The 22,686-nt window shown below is 42.8% G+C and overlaps 1 protein-coding gene across 3 annotated transcripts in view; it reads right to left on the reverse strand.

Annotated features, from left to right (window-relative positions):
• DENND3 (DENN domain containing 3) overlaps positions 1 to 22,686 on the reverse strand; it is a 52,052-nt gene that overhangs the window by 25,901 nt on the left and 3,465 nt on the right. For all 3 annotated transcript variants that reach the window (XM_081874001.1, XM_081874000.1, XM_081873999.1), the window contains exons 3-10: positions 13,326 to 13,605; positions 12,496 to 12,611; positions 11,403 to 11,542; positions 10,607 to 10,718; positions 6,711 to 6,830; positions 5,007 to 5,225; positions 2,363 to 2,484; positions 1,140 to 1,295 (exon numbers count right to left, since the gene is read on the reverse strand). In XM_081874001.1, coding sequence (XP_081730127.1) covers positions 1,140 to 1,295; positions 2,363 to 2,484; positions 5,007 to 5,225; positions 6,711 to 6,830; positions 10,607 to 10,718; positions 11,403 to 11,542; positions 12,496 to 12,611; positions 13,326 to 13,605 — 1,265 coding nt within the window. The remainder of the gene's footprint in view (positions 1 to 1,139; positions 1,296 to 2,362; positions 2,485 to 5,006; positions 5,226 to 6,710; positions 6,831 to 10,606; positions 10,719 to 11,402; positions 11,543 to 12,495; positions 12,612 to 13,325; positions 13,606 to 22,686) is intronic.

Genomic DNA, 22,686 nt, shown 5'->3' on the forward strand with positions numbered 1-22,686 from the left:
AGCCAATAAAGCGAGATGAGCGCCGCAACCCCAGAGTCGGTCACGACTGGACCTAATGGTCAGAGGTCCCTTTACCTTTACCTCTATGAAGTTAAAAGGAGCCCTGACACATCAGAATGGAAGCCCATTTAATGCAGCATCTTGCTCTCACAACAGCCACCCATCTTCTTTCTTCTTTGGCAATCACTTGTAGCTGAGCAAGACTGTCTTCCATAAACACGGTTTTAACCATGAGTCCATAAGTGACTGTGGAGGCCAGTTCTGGATCCACACGTCCTTCCACAGTGGGGACATTGGTTTCCAGGCCAGAGTTGATCACGGTGAGGGTTTACCACATTTCTCCCTTGCGTCCTGAGTTCGAATGTCTTCAAAGCCCATGACAACTTTGGTAAAGGCTGTTCTCCAATTGGAGCGCTCACAGGCAAGTGTTTCCCAATTTTTGGTGTTTATACTACATTTTTAAGATTTGCCTTGAGACAGTCTTTAAACCTGTTTTGTTGACCACCAGCATAACGCTTTCCATTTTTAAGTTGGGAATAGAGTAGTTGCTTTGGAAGACGATCATCAGGCATCGGCACAACATGACCAGTCCAACGAAGTTGATGTTGAAGAATCATTGCTTCAACACTGGTGATCTTTGCTTCTTCCAGTACACTGACCTTAGTTCACCTGTCTTCCCAAGTGATGTGTAAGATTTTTCGGAGACAAAATGGAATCTTTCCAGGAGTTGGAGTATATAAGTGGTCCATGTTTCACAGGCATACAGCAAGCTTGGTAGTACAATAGCTTTGTAAACAAGCATTTCGGTTTCCCTGCAAATGTCCTGGTCCTCAAACACTCTGCATTTCAATCAGGAGAAAGCCGCACTCACAGAGCTCAGGCGATGCTGGATTTCAGCATCAATGTCGGCCCTTGCGGAAAGATAACTGCTGGAGCCAACCCTATGCCCAGGAGAAACACTGCCATAACTGAGTGTCAGAGTCAATGCCTCATTTATTCCTTCACTGAATCAAGGGACTCTGCTTTAGCACAGAACAGAGCAGCAGAAGCTCAGAGAGAGAGAGAGAGAGAGAGAGAGAGAGCGCAAATGCTTTGAGTTCCAGAATCATGCACTGTGCAAGCGTTATTTCAGCACCTACCTAAAGATATTGACTATTAACTGCAGAGTAATCTGTTGAATTTCAGAATTCAGCCTCTGCTGCCAAATCCTCCTTCGCAGCTGAACTTCACCAAGGTCTGTGCAGGAAGCGAGGTGGGAGAGCTCCAGGTCATAGTGCAGCTGAAGATTTTCAACCCTGCAGGGGGGGAAAGAGCACATTACTCCCTAAAAGTTAAATCAAATTCACCCTGGGGTGGGGGGAGCCTGGGGATTCCACTCCCCATCCAAGAGAGATGTGGGGAGATGCCAGGACAGGTATTTTCTCAAGAGTCAAAAAATCACCCAGCCTCAACGGTAACCCCAGGGATGTAGGAAGGGGAGAAGCAGAGTGGAATGGCTTCAAGGCATCCTTTGAAACCAAAGGCCTTAAGCTATGCCTGTCTCGACAAGCAATCAGACTTAAGAGAGAATTTGGAGTATATATGGGGGAATTTGCTCAACCAGTCAGGTGTCAGTACACAAGAGAAAATGGGATTAGGTGTATTATAGAAGACAAAGGGTGGCGCTCTGGGTTAAACCACAGAGCCTAGGACTTGCCGATCAGAAGGTTGGCGGTTCAAATCCCCGCGACGGGGTGAGCTCCCGTTGCTCGGTCCCTGCTCCTGCCAACCTAGCAGTTTGAAAGCACGTCAAAGTAGATAAATAGGTACCACTCCGGCAGGAAGGTAAACGGCGTTGCCGTGTGCTGCTCTGGTTCACCAGAAACAGCTTAGTCATGTGGCCACATGACCCAGAAGCTGTACGCCGGCTCCCTCGGCCAATAAAGTGAGATGAGCACCACAACCCCAGAGTCGGCCACGACTGGACCTAATGGTCAGGGGTCCCTTTACCTTTACCTAGAAGACAAACTCTTTATCCTACTGGATCATGCGCCATTATCAGAATTTTGCAGTTCAAAGTTTTTGGGTGTTTATTTCAGAAAACCCATCAACAATCCCTGTGCGTGTATTTGGGTGAATGGAATAACTTAATTAACGCACACCACTTGCCCCCATTCAGGCGCCCTGTTGCCCCCCACCCCAGGTCCCTCAATCCACCGAAGGAATCCATCTTTCTAATCTCACTGGATGAAGATAACTTCAGCCCCCGCGCAACTCACTACCTCACACTCCTTCGCCAAGCAGGAGAATGAGCAGGTGCACAAAATCGCAGTGTGTCTTTGCCAAACAATTTCATTTTTTCATCCTTAGCATTTATCTCTACCTTGCTATGAAGATTTTTGCCGCCTCCAGTGGGATGTCTGGAATTTCAGTCTCCTCTTCTGATGACTGGGATTGCGCGATATCGCCATTGTCGATGTTAATTAGAATTAAGTCGTCGGCTTCCTTTTTATTTGAGATACAGACAGGTTCATCATTTAAAACAATATGGATTAAGCAGGATGAAGCAATGCAAAATGCAAGCTATGACACTATTAACAAGGGAATAACTGAATACCACCCATAAAATGCAATTAAAATTAAGTTTTACTCAGGAGTAGAACTATTGAAATTAATGAAACTGATTTGGTGAATCTCAGTGGATCTACCCTGAGCAATGCTTAGCTGAATACCACACGAGGTATCTCACTTAACGTGGGCAGAATTCAATGCAGCACTTAGGAGATTGTTTTGTGAAATCATTTTTACTTGGCCAAAGGGGTGCTCTCCCCTTTCCTCCTTCTGTACACTGTTCCGGGGGTTCTTCTCAACCCCCCAGAATGGATTAGCGGGCAATACAGTAAGGAAGGGGAGGGAATAAGCCCTGCTGTGCTGGGATGCTCTGGCTTCTGCAAATGAAGCCAGGTACCATAGTTTAATCCAGCCCCATATGAATAAAAATACGTAGGTTTCAAATTTTTGGTCATAGAGCAGGGTAGATAAAAATCAATAATAATTTTTAATAATCAGATTTTTAAAAATTTAAATTGGATTTTTAAAATAAAATGCTTTTGGAGTAAAAATCTTTCTAAATATAGTTTTCGATTTAAGTTACATTATACTCCAAAGGCTATTCATCAGGGAAAAAGGATTTGTTTTAAGTTTTTCATGTGTGCTAAAACTCAGTCTAAGTTTTTTTTTAATGTTTAACCACATCAGTTAACAAACATGGATATATATGCTATAATGTTATTGTTTTAGTTAAATAAATTGTTAAGGAAATGATTATTTTTCTCCTTCCAATAAAGTACAGCAGAAAAATTGTCCAGATATAAACAGTTAACTTATTAAACCTCACAATAATTTCATAATTACCTGCCTATGTATTTCTAATAGTATAACCAAATCAGTAATTTTTGAAATAACTGTAAAAACTGCTCTGAAAATTTATTATTCCAAAAATGAAACCTTCATCTGGTTGTAAATATTAAGATTATACCTGCAAGAATGAGTTTCTGTAAAAAAAGGGGGGGATTTAAATCATGATTTAAATCGATTTGATTTAAATCAAATCCACCCTGTCACAGAGCAATAATCTATGAACAAAAGCATTGATCTTATCTGTGGATAAAATATTAGAACACAGTTCAAACTGAGGGGAGGAGATCAGTGGTGGAGACTATACTTTGCATGCAAAAAGTCTTGGTTTAATGTCCAGCAACTACAGGAGACGCCTATCTGAAACCCCAAAAACCACTGTCAGTCCGTGTAGACAGCACTGAGATAGATGGGGCAAATGTCTCACTCAGAACAAGGCAACCTCCTGTGTTTCCATCCAGTCTATCTCAGCCTCGCTGGGGAGTCGCTTGGACTCGTGTGAAAATATCCTACACATATCTTCCCATTCCGAAAAGACTGAAGAGTCCTTTCAGATGTGAAGGCTGACAACGTGAGCCAATTCTTTAGAGCACGGCCATAACCCTATAAAACAGGAAATGAGCTAACTCTCAGGGTTCCCTGGAAGATGAACCAGCATTTATAATCCCCTGTGAAAGGGTCTGACCTTTCACTGCACTGGTGGTGGCAGCAATTATGAGAAATGTCAGGGGATTTACAGAGCAACCATGGCAATAGCAGTGCGAGCGAGAGCCAGAATTCAGGAGGTAGGTGCAGTGGCAGAGAAGTTCGTCCTTTGCCACTCGGTTGGTTATCTGGGGTTGCAGCCACAGCACAGCTAAGAAGCAGATTAAATGGGTGCACTACATACATGACGAATATTATTAAATGCGTAATCTCTTCAAAAGGGCCCAGTTATCTATAATACCATGTGTTCGTATAAACCATTTTCCATTTTTAATTCGTATTAGATAAGCATTAGATAATCCCCAAGGCTAGCTGGCTGAATTAGTCCTACTTGGGCCAGCGAGGAGGCCAGGGGAGAATTAGCTGTGGGATCTTCATAAAAGGGGTAGGTGGAGGGAAGAGAAGGGAAATAAAAGATCAGACTGAATTCAGATTAAAGGCCAGGCAGAATAGCTCTGTCTTACAGGCCCGGCGGAAGGAGGTTAATTCCTGAAGGGCCCTAGTCTCATGGCACAGAGCATTCCACCAGGTCGGAGCCATCACTGAGAAGGCCCTGGCCCTGGTGGAGGATAGTCTGACTTCCTTAGGGCCCGGGACCTCTAAACTATGGTTATTCATGGACCTTAAGGTCCTCTGTGGGGCAGACCAGGAGAGGCAGTCCCGTAAATACATACCTGGAAGTGACCTGGATAAGTCATAAGGACATTACTGGAACGTCACTAAAAGGGTGGAATGGAGGTAGAAAAAGGGGTTCACAGGCTTTTTCAATGGGCTTCTGATCCCATGCAACTGGGCAGTAACCCAGAACGCAACTCCAGCACAAATGTGGAGTTACCTGTACCTCTGAATGCATTTTATAGGTGAGAGAAGCAGAGAAGCAGAACTGGAAATGACCCACAGCAGACCTTGCAAACCTCTCCAAAATGATCAATGTGGCAACCCATGAGGAAGGATGTAGGAGCCATGACAAAATCCAACATCTGACGAGACAGAATGGGTACGAAAGTGTGCTGCCACTGAATAGGGTGGATGTACATCATGAAGCACTCGGATATGAGGGTCAGCAATGCCCAGTCAGAGGAAAATAAAACAATCTTCCGCTCTGTTAAAATGCAGGTTATGATCTGGAAAGGGAGGGAAAACAGGCCACCATAAATTCCATATAGGGAGAGCTTCAGCGTAACAGCACCTTATCATTTATTTAACAAATTTTAAGTGTTTAGCATACTTTACAAAAGTCATAATAACAATAATTTATACCCCGCCCATCTGGCTGGGTTTCCCCAGCCACTCTGGGCGGCTTCCAACAGAACACTAAAATACAATAACCTATTAAACATTAAAAGCTTCCCTAGGCAGGGCTGCCTTCAGATGTCTTCTAAAAGTTTGGTAGTTGTTTTTCTCTTTGACATCTGGTGGGAGGGCGTTCCACAGGGCGGGTGCCACTACCGAGAAGGCCCTCATCTCAGTAACTCTTATTACATCCCGTCTAGCAGAAAGATGGAAGGAGAATTGAACTGGCAACATCCCTCTGACTTCTTACTCTCCCTGCCACTACAAGCATTCAGGATTTACGGCGACCCTGTCAAAGCCCTGGTCTCGCTATGGAGAGGCGGGCGAGACTTTGCCTGGTTATGGGGATCCGCTGTGTTCCCGTTGTTAAAAGTATGGTATGTCTTCTCGCATGCTCCCTGCCAGAGGCCCATTTCACTCATTCAGAACAAGGGCATTAGGCTGAAATTATTTACAAATGGGATCCTCCTTAATGAGGGTCCTGGTTGCGCGCAGGCCCCTAAGGCACCCCCACTGGGAGAGTTGTTGCCAGGCATGGCCCAAGCCTTAACCGTTGGGCCCCGGGATCATGCCAGGCTGTTTGGGCCAATCAGGGCAGTTGGCGCGATTCCTGGGGCCTATAAAAGCGGCAGCGTGGCGTAACTGGGGTTACTTGCATTCGCACTGCCCAACACCTGCCCTCCCTCCCTAATTTTATGTGCTGCTGCTTTGGCCTTGCTTTGGTTTGGGTCGCCTGCTTTGGAGCAGGAGCTGGGTAGGAATTTTTCCATTTGGCAAATTGGATGTAACCACTTGGTTTTCGCCTACCCCCTTAGCAATCGTCACAACTTTGTAAGGTTTGGCGGTGAGGCATTGGCTTATTAAAGTGTGTGGGAGGGGAGGTGCGGCCATCACCTGCCCCTCCATGAATAAGGGTATTCCGGTAAAGGAATCTGGGGGTCTGGATCTCGTCTGAAGTCTGCTTGAGGGGCTAGGGCCATGCCAGGACCACAGGAACCCCGGGGTGAGCTTCGTTGGTCTTCATCGGTGTTGCTCTCTTGTTTGGTGTTTACCCTTTCAGACTTCCAGCCAGAGAGGCAGGAGTCAGTTATAGTCTGTTGCCAATGCCTAAGCCAACACGGCTCACTTTGCTGTAATCAATAAAGTTGTGGCCTAAATTTTGCCCAATAACTTAAACTAAAATTACATGTCAGTGTGAAGTTATTTTCAGGGGAAGGGCTTGGGGGCATTGGAGCGCAAAGTAATTCTGTGCAATTCCCACAAACTATACACGGATCCAGTTTCCACCTGCTTAAAACAAGACAGCCGTGCTATACCTGTAACACCTGTTCCGGTTTGAAGCATAGGAAGGGAAGGTGTAGATCCAGATCGATAAGTGGGCTGTCAGGATCCTCCTGAGATGGAAATATTACCTGGAGAGGCTTCGTATTAAATATCTAGGAGGAACAACAGAGGTGGGTGGTCAGCTATTTTTTGTGTCATAACCACAAACTGCAACTACAATATATTTTACAAACAAAAACAGTGAAAACAGGCCTAAGAATCGGGAACAAGAAGACTGCTTTTGCATGCAGAACACTCACAGATCTGCAATATTATAGCACATTTCTTTGTCCAAATGAACAAGCTTTTTTTATTTTTTATTTTGCTCAACTACAGGAAGGGACTAAACAAAGCAACCGGAGAATTTGACAATAGATTAAACTTATCTGGCATCTACTGTGATAATGAGCTGTCTAGTCTAATCCCTTTCTGAGCAAGGAAATGTTAATTCATGTGAGAGGGGGCGGGAAGAGAAAATAACAGTTGCATTACTGAGCAGATGAACCGTGAAAACAAATGCAAATTCTGGTGTTAAGTAAGATAATATTTAGTTAATAACTCCTGTAGAACTTATATTTATTATTTATTATTATTATTTCAAGCACAATCATGAGCAGTTGCAATACAGGCTCGGATACTATAACACAAACAGAAAACTTACATTAAATTGCATCACTCAGTGACAGGTTCTCACACAGACTAAAGGTCCTAGGGGAGACTACAGAACTGTTCTGCATTCTCATGATTGCCAAATACAGTGGTACCTCGAGTTAAGTACTTAATTTGTTCCAGAGGTCCTTTCTTAACCTGTAACTGTTCTTAACCTGAAGCACCACTGTCAGGGAACTGCCATCGGAGAGTCAGGTGGTGGAGGGGCTCAAGGAGGCTAGGAGACCCTCGGATGCGGAGGAAGGAACCAGCAGGGGAAGAGAGAGAGTTCATGGAGAAACTCAGGCGGAGGGATGGCTCCAAGAGACTTCCAGTGAAAACAGCGGGGAGGTCTCAGGACCTCCTCTGGGTACACCTACTCCTCGCAGGAAACTGTCACGCCGAGAATCCCGAAGGAGAGTTTCCGTTAAGGAATGGCGCAAATTCCGTTATGTTGGCGCAAATTCCAGAAACGCCCACTGACAGATTCTGCCAGCGATTGAGGGAGTCATGCTTTGAGGGCTCCCGTAAAGGCAGAGCTTTGAGACCTATGCCAAAGCTCTGAGGGATTCAGCTTTTACGCACAAGCAGCTCATTATCCCATCACAACCACTTTAGCTAATGGGGCCTCCTGCTGCTGCTGCGCCGCCACCACGCAATTTCTGTTCTCATCCTGAAGCAAAGTTCTTAACCCGAGGTACTATTTCTGGGTTAACGGAGTCTGTAACCTGAAGCATATGTAACCTGAAGCATATGTAACCCGAGGTACCACTGTACTGGAATAAACCCTGAAAACTGTTGTGATCAGATACCTATTGACAAAGGCTCGACCCAGACCCTAGACAGGCTCTGGACAAAGAGAGAGAATGAAGATTGAATGCAAACTCCTACAGTCTGCACTGAAAACAAAAAGCCCAGAAACGCACAATCTTCGATGAATTATGTCATGTCCTGCAAAATAAGGATAACCTCCATTATTCCTCTTTAATGGTAAAGGGACCCCTGACCATTAGATCCAGTCGTGACCGCCTCTGGGGTTGCGGCGCTCATGTCGCTTTATTGGCCGAGGGAACCAGCATACAGCTTCCGGGTCATGTGGCCGAACCAGAGCAGCGCACGGAAACGCCGTTTACCTTCCTGCCAGAGTGGTACCTATTTATCTACTTGCACTTTGACATGCTTTCCAACTGCTAGGTTGGCAGGAGCAGGGACCAAGCAACGGGAGCTCACCCCATCGCTGGGATTCAAACCGCCGACCTTCTGATCGGCAAGCCCTAGGCTCTGTGGTTTAACCCACAGCGCCACTACCTAAAAATCCCAGCGTGAGCAGAAAAACGTTGCAGTCCTAAAAGCAGAGTAGAAATAGAGGTCCTAAAAGACAGGGAACACCCAAGGCAGAAATGTGTAGGACAAGAACAGAACTTGAATCTTCAAACATGGATTACTGCCAAATAGCAATAAAAAAGTAGGAAAGGCGATTTCCAGCAGGAAAAGCAAAAGATAGGGAGAGCTAAAACATTCCCTCTCACACACCCCCATTTCCCCCCTGCAACCCCTCCCTCCCCTACAGTCAAAATAACATGGGAGGGAGAGAGGGAATACAGAGACAAGATGTTCCCAACCATCGTCTCTCCACTGAAACTCCACTGTCCTATATTACAGTGGTGCCCCGCAAGACGAACGCCTCGCAAGACGGAAAACCCGCTAGATGAAAGGGTTTTCCGTTTTGGAGGCGCTTCGCAAAACGAATTTCCCTAGGGGCTTGATTCGCAAGACGAAAATGTCTTGCGAGTTCCTGCGGGGTTTTTCCCCTCCCCCCCCCCTTTTCCTAAGCCGCTTATCAGCTGATCCGCCGATAAGCCGCTTATCAGCTGATCCGCTAAAAGCCGCTAAACCGCTAATAGCGCTAATCCGCTAAGCCGTCAATGGGCTTGCTTCGCAAGACGAAAAAACCGCTAGACGAAGAGCCTCATGGAACGGATTAATTTCGTCTTGCGAGGCACCACTGTATTGCGAATGGGAGGGGTGACCTGAATTTGCAGACACAAGCCTGCTGCTGTCTGGTGTCAAGGCACCTTCATTGTGTAGTTTTCTTGATACACTGAAAGTGCACCTCTCTTTGACAACTGAGATATGCATTCTAGGACACGCCCCCCCCCCATTCTGTTGACTGTAATCTGTTTTAACTGATTCCGAAAGTGTGTTTTTAAAATTGTTGTAAGCCACTTTCCCTTCCTCTCTTATTTTTCCCTGGGCCTGCATAATTTTTTTGCTTTTTATACATATTTTGACTGCGTCAGACCAACACGGCTACCTACCTGAATCTAGAGTAGTGTTCCGGTTTGCAGACTTTTTCTGGAAGTCGAACGTGCTCCGTTTTGAGTGTTACGCTTCCAATTTGAGTGCCACACTTCCGTTTTAAGTGTTACACTGAGGTCTGTCTGTTTTTGTTATTTATTTTGCATTTTTGCTTCTATGGTTCTTTTTCGTTTTGTTTTTGTGACTGTGTGGAACCCAGATCAGCTATTGATTGATTGATTGATTGATTATGTGACCGTAATACATTGTTTACTACTTTCATTTTATGGATCAATGGTCTCATTAGATAGTAAAATTGATGTTAAACTGCTGTTTTAGGGGTTGTTTTTAAAAGTCTGGAACAGATTGATCCATTTTGCATTACTTTCTATGGGAAAGCGCACCTTGGTTTAGAAACGCTTTGGTTTTGGAATGGACTTCCGGAACAGATTAAGTTTGAGAACCAAGGTACCACTGTAGACAACAAATTGAAGGATAAGTTTGGTCTGGAGGGAAAAATGAAGAATGAAGAAGAAGAGTTTGGATTTGATATCCCGCTTTATCACTACCCTAAGGAGTCTCAAAGCGGCTAACATTCTCCTTCCCCTTCCTCTCCTACAGCAAACACTCTGTGAGTTGAGTGAGGCTGAGAGACTTCAGAGAAGTGTGACTAGCCCAAGGTCACCCAGCAGCTGCATGTGAAGATGCCACGAATCGAACCCGGTTCACCAGATTACGAGTCCACCACTCTTAACCACTACACCACACTGGCCTAGGGAAAAATAAGAGAGGAAGGGAAAGTGGCCATGAGCCTTTGCTCTTCTGAGCACCAGTCATGAACCAAGTTCTTCAGAACAGGGTTATTTTAAGTTCCTTCATTTCCAGACAAAAACTAAGGAAGCTAATATACAGCAGAATAAAATGTAGTATCTTGCAGAATTACCAAGTGCAAAGGTCCTGGAGGAGGAGTGGGGATTAAACACAGTCTGGCGGCGAATTCTTTTATATAGTTATCAACATCTAAATCCTTGTAAGACTTCAATTGTGCCAATAAGCTGAAATAATAAAAAAAGCAAATAGAAGTGAAGCGTATGTCAGTAGAAGGCAAAATTACTTTTAGTAAAATTCTCATTCCTTCAAAGTATGTTTTTTTCTGTAGAGTATATATCCACCAACTTACTGCAGTCCTCCTTTGTGTTGTTTTTGATGCCTGCTAAAAACTGCTTTGCTCCAACGAAATATACTTAGATATATTTTAAAAATATGTGTTTAGATATATATTTTTAAAATGTATCTAAATACGTGCCTTGCTTTCATAAGTTTTTGATGAATATTTTAGTTTGTCTTTAGCTTGAGTAAGCGGTATATAAATTTTGTTAAATAAATCAAAATGCATCACAATATACGTAACTGGAACAGACTAAATCCATGCTTAACAACCATCACTAACCTCTGAATAACCGTTGAAAGAAATACATTTTAAGTGCAGTTCTGAACACAGGGAACCCAATTCATTTTGACACTGATTGTGAAGACAAAGACCGTTCAAGCAAAATGCTGCAGCGCTGCCTACAAATAGGTGAATCTGCTGCCTTAATTTGGCCTCCCAACAGTTGTAATTGGTCACTAAAAGCTCTCTTACTGTGATATAGCATATTTTGACAGCTTCTGTAACAAATAAAATCAAAGCTATGGGTGCAAGTTACTGCCATTGAAGTAGCTTAGATCATAATCCTTACCAGGACAGACAGTCTTTGAGGGCATTGAAGTAGGGATACCTAGATATGATGCACACTGCAAATGGCACAAAATAAGAAGCAGATCTGGAGCTCTTTGCCGTTTCCCAAGAAGCTTGTCCATTATAGAAGATGTGGGCATCCTGCAAGAAAAATGCATGTTACTTTAGGCACTTGTCAAACATTTTCAGTTTTGGAAAACAAAGAAGCACATTTACAAAATACAGGACATAATGTTGACTTTAAGAACATGTTGCAGTACATATTAGGCACTCAAGACCCATTCTAATTCTATAATAACAATAATAATAATAATAAGAAGAAGAAGAAGAAGAAGTAATTTATTATTTATACCATGCCCATCTGGTTGGGTTTCCCCAGCCAGCTCCCAACCGTATATTATCATCATCATCATCATCATCATTAAAAGCAATAATCATCAAACATTAAAAACTTCCCTATACAGGGCTGCCTTCAGATGTCTTCTAAAAGTCAGGTATTTGTTTATTTCCTTGACATCTGATGGGAGGGTGCCACCACCAAGAAGGCCCTCTGCCTGATTCCCTGTAACCACACTTCTCGCAGGGAGGGAACCGCCAGAAGGCCCTCGGAGCTGGACCTCAGTGTCCCGGCTGAACGATGGGGGTGGAGACGCTCCTTCAGATATACTGGACCAAGGCCATTTAGGGCTTTAAAGGTCAGCACCAACACTTTGAATTGTGTTCGGAAATGTACTGGAAGCCAACGTAGGTCTTTCAGGGCCAGTATTATACGGTGTTCTATTCTTTTGGGAATTCCCATGTTCTGCTTACAAAAACCACCCTACAGCTTTATGGTCACATGTTAAGAACAAGTTACCTGAGTTGACAAAGTCAAAAGCATTCGCCCTAGTTATATCTGTGACTAGAACTCACAATCAAGAACTCTGCTAGGTCTTCTTCTTCAGAGAGGTATGCCCTGTACTGTAAAAACTTAGCAGTAGCTAAAGATACAGGCACTAGATGACTAATTTTGAGAATGGTCAGCATTTGCAAATGATCAGCTCAGCATTTTGGTTTGTCGGATTAGGAGCACAGCAGCAGGCTAAACAACCTACCTGCATAGGCCGGTAATACTGTGCGACAACACCATACGTTCTGTTACCACAGACGTCGGTGAAAACAAGGAAATGGATGCGGTCTTCCGTGGATTCCAACGCTATATTAAATCCTCCTGCAAATGAGATCAATGTATTGTAAGGCACAATGCCAATAAAAGTTAGCAGTAGTGAACACAGTTACGAATTGCCATCTTCAGATGAAGGGCAGCATAGGTAAAGGTAAAGGGACCCCTGACCATTAGGTCCAGTCGTGACCGACTCTAGGGTTGCAGCACTCATCTCGCTTTATTGGCCAAGGGAGGCAGCGTACAGCTTCCGGGTCATGTGGCCAGCATGACTAAGCCACTTCTGGCGAACCAGAGCAGCACACGGAAACGCCGTTTACCTTCCCGCCAGAGTACTACCTATTGATCTACTTGCACTTTGACATGCTTTCAAACTGCTAGGTTGGCAGGAGCAGGGACCAAGAGACAGGAGCTCACCCCGTCGCGGGGATTCGAACCGCCAACCTTCTGATCGGCAAGTCCTAGGCTCTGTGGTTTAACCCACAGCGCCACCTGCGTCCCTCTTGTGAATCTTTGTACTTTTGTCCATTTACTGAATTTATTTTTCCCGATTTAAACTATAAAATGGTGATTCTATTGAGTGAAAATGAGAGTACCCCTGAACATTTTTTTAAGAAAAAAAGCACTGTATCTAACTATCATCAATAAAATGATTCCCACTTTCCAGAAGCACTACAAGTCCCCTGCTTTTATGCATCAATATTGATCCTATCTGTTAACAGACATGAAACTGATTATTAAAATGACAGGGGCTCACATTACCTGGAAAGCAAAGCTGTGGCAATCCGTTAAGGTCAATGTCTATGGGGATGGTAATATCTTCAGTCTCGGGAATTTTATGGGCTCCATTCAGAGCTTTTGCAGTGTCAGTCTTGGATTTCTCTTTCTTTTTCCGAAAGGAACGCCGTTTCCCTTTATTGAACGCATTCCTATTTATATTTGTGGTTTGCAACTCCTCCTTGCTGAAGAACGGAGGTACAAAAACAGAAAGCACTTCTGGTTCAAAGGGAGGGGCGCTTCTTATGTCATGTCTTTGAGCAACCTAAAAACAATAAAATAATAACAATTCTTATTTTGTCCCCAAATGATGGTTCACATATAGAAATTTACTTCTGTTACTACTTAGCAGCAATTTATTTTTGTTATGAAACAATCCACCCCACCTAAAACAATATTTTTAAAAGAATGTTACTAATATTATTTGGCAATAATTACTTCTTCTTTTTTTTATAAATAATATTTATTAGCAGTTTAAAGATTACAAAAGAAAAGAAAAAGAACTAAACAATACAATACAATACAATACAAAAACAAAAACACCACACAACCCAAACCCTAAAACATTGAATCAACCAAACAAAACAAAATTCAGACGCAAGGAGAAAAAATTTTGATATTAGGAATATATGCTCCAAATGAAGGAAAATCGGAATTCTTCAGGAAGCTGCACGAGACTATGCTGGACTACTTAGACTACAACAACATTATTATGTTGGGCAATATGAATGGGGTCGTATCTGTAAACATGGATAAGTCGCAAAGTGCCAACATAACGAAAGATGGCAGACTACCTAAAACTTTCTTTGAAATGACTGACAATATGGACTTAATTGACATATGGAGGGTTAAGAACCCCTTAGGAAAAGAAGGAACTTTCTTTTCTGAAGCTCATCTGACATGGACACGAATCGACCAAATATGGACAACTAGAGGACTGGTACCTAAGACTAGAAAAGTGGAAATCTGCCCAAAAACTTGCTCCGACCATAATGCTATGAAAGTGGAATTGAGACTTAACACAACCGGATCCTTTAGATGGAAAATGAATGACACCTTATTAAGGGACCAGGAGATTGTTAAGAAGGCCCAAAAAACTTTAAAGGACTATTTTGAAATAAATCTAAACACCAATGTGGAAAAAAGAACAATCTGGGACGCAAGTAAAGCAGTTATGAGAGGGTTTCTAATACAACAAAATACGATTAAGAAAAAGTTCTGGAATGAAAAGAAGGAGAAGATATTGGAGAAAATAAGAGAAGGAGAGAAAAAATTAAGATCTAGGCCCAAGTCGAAGGAAGTGCTGAGAGAGGTGAAATTTTTCCAGGCACAATACTCGAAATTGATAAATCAAGAAGTGGAATGGAAAATTAAACAAATGAAACAAAGGTCCTTCGAATCAGCTAACAAGTGTGGGAAACTGCTAGCATGGCAGTTGAAAAAGAGACAAAAACTTAATACAGTTACAAATCTAGAGATTGAAGGGAGAATGGTTCAGAAACCCGAGGAAATTAGAAAGTGTTTCCAGAGATATTTTAAAGAACTTTATTCACAAGGGCCACAGAAAGACTTTGAGATGGATCAATTCCTTAAAATTAATGGATTACAAAAAATAACCCAGGAAATGAGAACTACCCTGTATAGCAATATCACTCAGCAAGAAATTGAAAGTGCCATTCAGAACCTTCGACTAGGCAAATCTCCAGGCCCTGATGGACTTACCTCCAAATATTATAAGGTTTTGAAGGACTACTTGATACAACCTCTGTTGGAGGTCTGCAATCAGATTATGGAGGGGAGGAAGGCACCGGAGACGTGGAAAGAAGCTTTCATCACATTGATACCTAAACAAGAAACTGAAAAGACCCAGCTTAAGAACTACCGCCCCATCTCACTCCTAAACGTGGATTACAAAATTTTTGCGGATATTTTAGCAAGTAGATTTAAAAAAGTTCTTAATGGAGTGATCCATAAGGACCAGGCTGGCTTTCTCCCCGGTAGGCATTTGTTTGATAATACAAGAAACATTATTGACATTTTGGAACTTCTACAAACAAATCTTAATACTAGAGCGGTTCTAATTTTTATTGATGCGGAGAAAGCCTTTGATAACATTTCTTGGATGTTTATGAAGAAAAATTTGGAAGGGATGGGAGTCGGGCGGGGGTTTGAAAATGGAATAGAAGCAATTTACTCAGAGCAAAAAGCTAAATTGATTGTTAACAATGTGGTGACAGAGGAATTCAAAATAGAAAAAGGGACACGACAGGGGTGCCCCCTATTGTTCATTTCAGTTCTGGAGGTGCTATTGAACATGATTAGAAAGGACCGGTCTGTACAGGGGATTGAGGTCGGAGTGAAACAATATAAATTGAAAGCTTTTGCAGATGACTTGGTATTAACATTACAGGAGCCAGTCTCTAGCACTAAAAGAGTGCTAGAATTAATTTCTGATTTTGGTCGGGTGGCGGGATTTAAGCTGAACAAGCAAAAAACTAAGGTTTTAGCAAAAAATTTGACAACTACAGAAACAGATGAGTTCCTGAAAGAAACAGAATTAAATGTGGTTAAAAAAGTAAAATATCTAGGGGTGTACTTGACCTCCAAAAATTTGAATTTGTTTAAAGATAACTATGAGAAATGTTGGTCAGAAATTAAAAGAGACTTGGAAATATGGTCAAGATTGAAACTTTCCTTGTTGGGCCGGATAGCAGCTATAAAGATGAATGTATTGCCGAAAATGTTATTTTTGTTTCAGGCCCTACAGATCGTGGACAAAGTGGAATGTTTTGGAAAGTGGCAGAAGGATATTTCCAAGTTTGTTTGGCAGGGCAAAAAGCCCCGAATAAAGTTTAAAATACTAACTGATGCGAAAGAAAGAGGGGGATTTGCCCTGCCAGACTTGAGGTTATATTATGAATCTGCAGCCTTCTGCTGGTTGAAAGATTGGATTTTATTGGAAAACACTGATGTCCTAGATCTGGAAGGGTTTGACAATGCTTTTGGGTGGCATGCATATTTGTGGTATGACAAGGTTAAAGTTCACAAATTGTTTAAAAACCATATTGTCAGAAGAGCAATTGTGATGGTCTGGACAAAATATAAGGACTTATTGGAGAGTAAGACTCCGAGGTGGCTCTCACCGGTGGAGGCCAAGGCACGTAAGAGACTTAACATGGAAGCCTACTGGCCTAAATATTGGGAAATAATTGAAAAAATTGGAGACAATTGGAGGTTGCTGAGCTTGGAAAAATTGAAAAACAAGGTGCGAGATTGGTTGCACTATGCTCAAGTCCAGGAGGTTTTTAAAGTGGATAAAAAGGTTGGATTCCAGGTGGAAAAATCGAAATTAGAGACAGAATTGTTAGAGCCAAAAAATAAACTACTTTCGAGAATGTATAACTTGCTGCTTAAATGGAATACACAGGACGAGACAGTCAAATCCGCCATGATAAAATGGGCACAGGACTTGGGGCACAACATTATGTTTGAAGACTGGGAAAGGTTATGGAACACCGGAATGAAATTTACGGCATGCAGTGCCTTGAAGGAAAATATTATGAAAATGATATACCGGTGGTACATGACCCCAGTTAAACTTGCTAAGATATATCACCTGTCTGATAACAAATGTTGGAAATGTAAAGAGGCGGAAGGGACATTCTTTCACCTCTGGTGGACTTGCCCGAAAGTGAAGGCCTTTTGGGAGATGATTCATAATGAACTAAAAAAGGTACTTAGATATACCTTACCTAAGAAACCGGAGGCCTTTCTTCTGGGCATTGTGGACCAGAGAGTACTTAAGAAAGATAGAACTTTTTTTATGTATGCTACCACAGCAGCAAGGATCCTGATTGCTAAGCATTGGAAGACACAAGATTTACCCACGCTGGAGGAATGGCAGACGCAGTTGATGGACTATATGGAACTGGCTGAAATGACTGGCAGAATCCGAGACTTGGGAGAAGAAACAATCGAGGAGGATTGGAAAAAATTCAAAGACTATTTGAAAAAACATTACAAGTTGTATGAATGTTAAAAAATGCTCTTTTTAGAAATTTTTGCTTCAGCATTGGTAAACTAATGAAATGGAAATTAAGGTACAAGAAGTTAAAGGTGGAATAATGAAATAACTTTATTATGTTTAAGTCAAAACATATAAGATTTGAATTATAACAGCTTGGAAATTAGGAAACATGATAAAATGAAAGATACAATAAGTTTGGAAATAAGTTAACAAATTGCTGATATTCTGTATTACAGAGAATGCAGGGTTTGGAGGATGTGGGGAAGTCCAATAGATGGAAAAAAGGATTATGGAAATTTGTAATCTCTCTATTGTATTTTTCTCTCTATGTCTTTATTTCTTTTTTCTGTACTTTATAAACTTAATAAAAATATTATAAAAAAAACCAAACAAAACAAAAACAATTAAAAACACATCCATTAATTTCAATATCATAACTTTCGTTCACTTGTTTCAGCGACCTCCTCACACCTCCCTTTTTTATATTCCACTTCAATTAACTGTTTCAGCAATTCCTTTCCATCTTCCTCTGTTTTCTGTCCTGTAATTTATCTTAACATATTCTAACCTTGTTTTTTTTCCCTTTAATACATTTACAATCTGTCTATATCTAATTCCTTATAACATTTCTGCTAAAGCCATATAACTTCATTCCATCATTTTTCTAACATTCATTAATTTTACAATATTTCTGTAAATAATCTTTAAACTTTTTCCAATCTTCCTCCACCGACTCTTCTCCCTGGTCTCGGATTCTGCCAGTCATTTCCGCCAGTTCCATATAGTCCATCAACTTCATCTGCCATTCTTCCCGGGTGGGTAAATCTTGTGTCTTCCAATACTTCGTGATGAGTATTCTTGCTGCTGTTGTTGCATACATAAATAAAGTTCTGTCCTTCTTTGGCACCAATTGGCCGACCGGCAATAACTACTTCTTCAGTCTTCATCCTCTTACGTATTATCTTCATTTTGTACGTGGTGCTCTCTGCACACATATCCGATACTAAATTCTACTGTACCTGTTGAATTGTACTTCCAAGTAAACAAACTCTAAGTCTACTAGTTCAAAATTAAAGCCAAGAGCATTTAACTAGGTGCAAAAGTCCATCGGGCAGTTTTTCAGTCAGTTCTTTCTTCAATAATTAATAATACACATTAACTGAAACATTAGCAACATTATTATTTCAATTTGTTACCTACCTTTCAACCTAAGATCCCGGGGCAGGTTACAGCAATTAAATCGCAATGTTAAAAGAAGTTCAAAACAATTTACCGTAACAAAAATATGGTGGGCCCTAAAACTAGACACCCCGGGTGTCAAAAAGCAAAGGTAAAGAGGTATGTCTTTAGCATTCGATGAAGATGCCAAACACACCTCTATGGGGAGAGAGCTCCACAGCTTTGTGGCTGTCACAGAGAATAGGTAAAGGTAAAAGGTAAAGGAACCCTGGACGGTTAAGTCCAGTTAAAGGCGACTACGGGGTTGCGGTACTCATCTCGCTTCAGGCCGAGGGAGCCGGCGTTTGTCCACAGACAGCTTTCCAGGTCATGTAGCCAGCATGACTAAACTGCTTCTGGCGCAACAGAACACCATGACGGAAGCCAGAGCGCACGGAAACGCCATTAACTACTCATCACAGTGGTAACTATTTATCTACTTGTGCTGGTGTGCACAACTGCTAGGTTGGCAGAAGCTGGGACAGAGCAACGGGCGCTCACCCTGTCACAGGGATTCGAACCGCTGACCTTCCGATCAGCAAGCCCAAGACCACAGCGCCACCCGCATCACAAAGAATGTCCTCCTCCAGGCCACCAGCATCCCAAGCTTACAGAAGTGATGGAACAACCAACAGGGACTGCTCTGCTAATCTTAACACCCAAGGGGATCTGTAGGAAAGGAGGCAAGCCTTCAGATGCTTGGAGCCTGAGTCATTTGAGGCTTTAAACACTAACACGAGCACCTTGAATTGGGCCCAGAAATAGAACTGGCGATGAAATAATGTGGTTTTAGCAGAAATGATATAAAGGATTAGGTAAAAATTGATTTTTTAATTGGTGAAAGACGAGAATGTAAAATTACAGTATATTAAGATAAATTATTAGGATAAAAACAAAGCTGGAAAGGATTTGCTGAAATGTCTAATTGAACTAGAATACAAAAAAGGGAGGTGTGAGGAGGTCAAGGAAATAAGCAAAGGAAAGAAAGTTATGTAAAGGTTTGAGCTGTTTTTTCTTTTTTTTAACTGTTTGTATTTTTGTATTGTATTTTCTGTATTTTTTATTTTTATTTTTTTCTTTTTCTAATTTTATTTCTGTAATCTTTAAAACTTGAATAAATATTGTTTTTTTTTAAAAAAAAAATAGAACTGGCAATCAGCGCTGCTGTTTTGCAAGATCTAAATGGAACCCAAACAGTAATCCGGCTGCTGCATTTTGAACCTACCGAAGTTTCTCGTTCATCTTCAAGAGCATCCCCAAGCACAGTGCAGTCATCCAAATGGGATGCTACCAGAGCCATGTCACTTCCTGTCCAGAAGGGGCCACAGCTGTTGAACCAGCCATGGCTGGAAAAAGACACTCCAAGCCATCGAGGTCATCTAGCTTCCAGGTCCAGGAGGAGCTCCAAGCTGTGAACCTCCTTTTTCCAAAAGACTGCAACCCCGTCCAAACCCCTACCCACCTCCTGGACATGAGTAGGTCAGTCTACAGTAAAAGTCACAAATAATGGGTTGCGTCCATGTTAGTCCTACTCAAACTGGACATGAGGAACTTAGGTTCGTTTATGTCAAGGGGCCTGCTCATCAGCATCTGTCTGTCTCGAGAGACAATGGAGTGCACCCCCGGGGTGAAGTCAAACCACTGCATTAGCAAGACCAAAGTGAACTCTTCAGTGTGTATGGAGGTCCTGGGCTGCCCAGAAGACAATCCCCACCTCCTGGCCTCACTGGCGTGGTCCAAAGGAAGCAGAGCAAGATGTCTGGCACGAGCTTGGCTGCAGGAGTTGCTGGTAGGGAGTGTAGTTTATACTCCAGGCTTCCTCAACATCGGCCCTCCAGATGTTTTGAGATTACAATTCCCAACATCCCTGACCACTAGTCCTGCTAGCTAGGGATCATGGGAGTTGTAGGCCAAAAACATCTGGAGGGCCGAGGTTGACAAAGCCTGTTATACTCCCTAGACCAGAGGTCGGCAACGTGTGGCCCATGGGCTGGATGTGGCCCACGAAGGCCAGTTTAGCGGCCCACGAGCTGCCCGCAAACCGAGCCACCCGCATGGCAAGTCCCCCGTGCACTGTGCTAAACCAGCACAGCATGGCGCGGGGACTCACCAAGTGGCGCCGGAAATGGCATCTGCGCACGTGCAGATACCAGAAATCACGTCTGCGCATGTCCAGATGCCGAAAATTGTTTTGGGACTACAACTCCCATCACCCCTAGCTAACAGGACCAGTGGTCAGGGAAGATGGGAATTGTAGTCCCAAAACATCTGGATGGCAGAGTTTGCCTATGCATGGTCTAGTAGTTAACAATATTGGAAGCAAAGTCAAGAAATCCTAAGCTAATACAGATTCTATGCCTGTTTCTCAGGAACTTGCGACACCCTTAAATCTATCTTGCTTCAAGACATTTTTCTTTTCAATTTTATGCAAAGCATGACCATTATCAACCAATAAAACCAAATAAAATCAAGTAAGCACGTTGATCTTCATCTAGTTCATTCTACTGAAGTCAGTTTGTAAGACGTCGGTGGCGAAACAAACTAAGCATGCTATTTTGCAACCAGTTCATTCTGCTGAAACTGACTCATAGGAATAAGTCTTCTATAGGAAGTGCCCAAGCCACTCCATCATACAGTGGTGCCTCGCAAGACGAAAAGAAGCCGTTCCGCGAGTCTCTTCGTCTTGCGGTTTTTTCGTCTTGTGAAGCAAGCCCATTAGCGGATCAGCGGATCAGCTGATAAGCGGCTTATCGGATCAGCTGATAAGCGGCTTATCGGATCAGCTGATAAGCGGCTTATCGGATCAGCTGTTAAGCGGCTTAGCGGATCAGCTGTTAAGCAGCTTAGCGGCTTAGCGGATCAGCTAAGGGGGGAAACCTGCAGGAACTCGCAAGACATAGGAAATTCGTTTTGCGAAGCACCTCCAAAACGGAAAACCCTTTCGTCTAGCGGGTTTTCCGTCTTGCGAGGCATTCATCTTGCGGGGCACCACTGTACTCTATTTCAGATGGTCCCCCCCTCCCAATGTTGCTGAACTCCAACTCCCATTAGCCTCAGCCAGAGATTGTGGGAACCCAATTGGCTTACCCCTGCTCTAGGCAAATCATTAAACCACCTTCAGGATCAAGAAGCCCTTCCCTGGGGTAAGGGGGCAGACCTACCAATGGCTATCAGAATGCCTGTGAGCTTTTTCCCATTCCCAGTCTAGCCATGAGATGAACAGCTGCCAATGGGGGTAGCTTTCAGTCAATGAAAAAAGAAAGATTTAAATGGCAAGGATGTTTCATATAACTGCCTAAGCATGCAAGCAGTGGTGGTGCCCGGGAAAGGGGATCTGGGAACCAAAAGAGTACTTATCAAAATCATATTGCCGTTTTCAGCGGATAATAAATCAGTTTGACACCCTACTTTAGATTCAGGTAGGTAGACATGTTGGTCTGATGCAGTCAAAATAAATATTAAAAAATTGTTATACCCAGAACAAACCTAAAAGGTAAAGGATCCCTGACAGTTAAGAAGTCCAGTTGCAAACGATTCTGGGGTTGCGGTGCTCATCTCACTTTACTGGCCGAGGGAGCCGGCGTTTGTCCGCAGACAGTTTTTCCGGGTCATGTGGCCAGCATGACTAAGTCGCTTCTAGCGAAACCAGAGCAGTGCACGGAAACGCCGTTTACCTCCCCGCTGGAGCGGTACCTATTTATCTACTTGCACTTTCACATGCTTTCGAACTGCTAGGTTGGCAGGAGCTGGGACCGAACAATGGGAGCTCACCCCGTCGCAGGGATTCGAACCGCAGACCTTCCGATCGGCAAGCCCAAGGCTTAGTGGTTTACACCACAGTGCCATCTGCATCCCTAGAACAAACTTAGTTGGTCTCTAAGGTGCTACTGGACTTTATTTATTTATTTATTTAACCCTACTTTAGAGGCCACACAAACGTCACAATGCCAAATAGTCGTTGTCATTCCTCACACAAACTCTTCCCACCAACAAAGGAGCTGTGGATCCACTTTTAGAACAACCTGTAACCAATTCAGATGGAAGATAGTTGTTCAACAAACATGCTGTTCTGCTTAAATAGCCCTCATCAGAAAAGAAAAC

The sequence above is a fragment of the Podarcis erhardii genome (assembly GCF_964252035.2).
Source record: "Podarcis erhardii genome assembly, chromosome: 8".
NCBI lineage: Eukaryota > Metazoa > Chordata > Lepidosauria > Squamata > Lacertidae > Podarcis > Podarcis erhardii.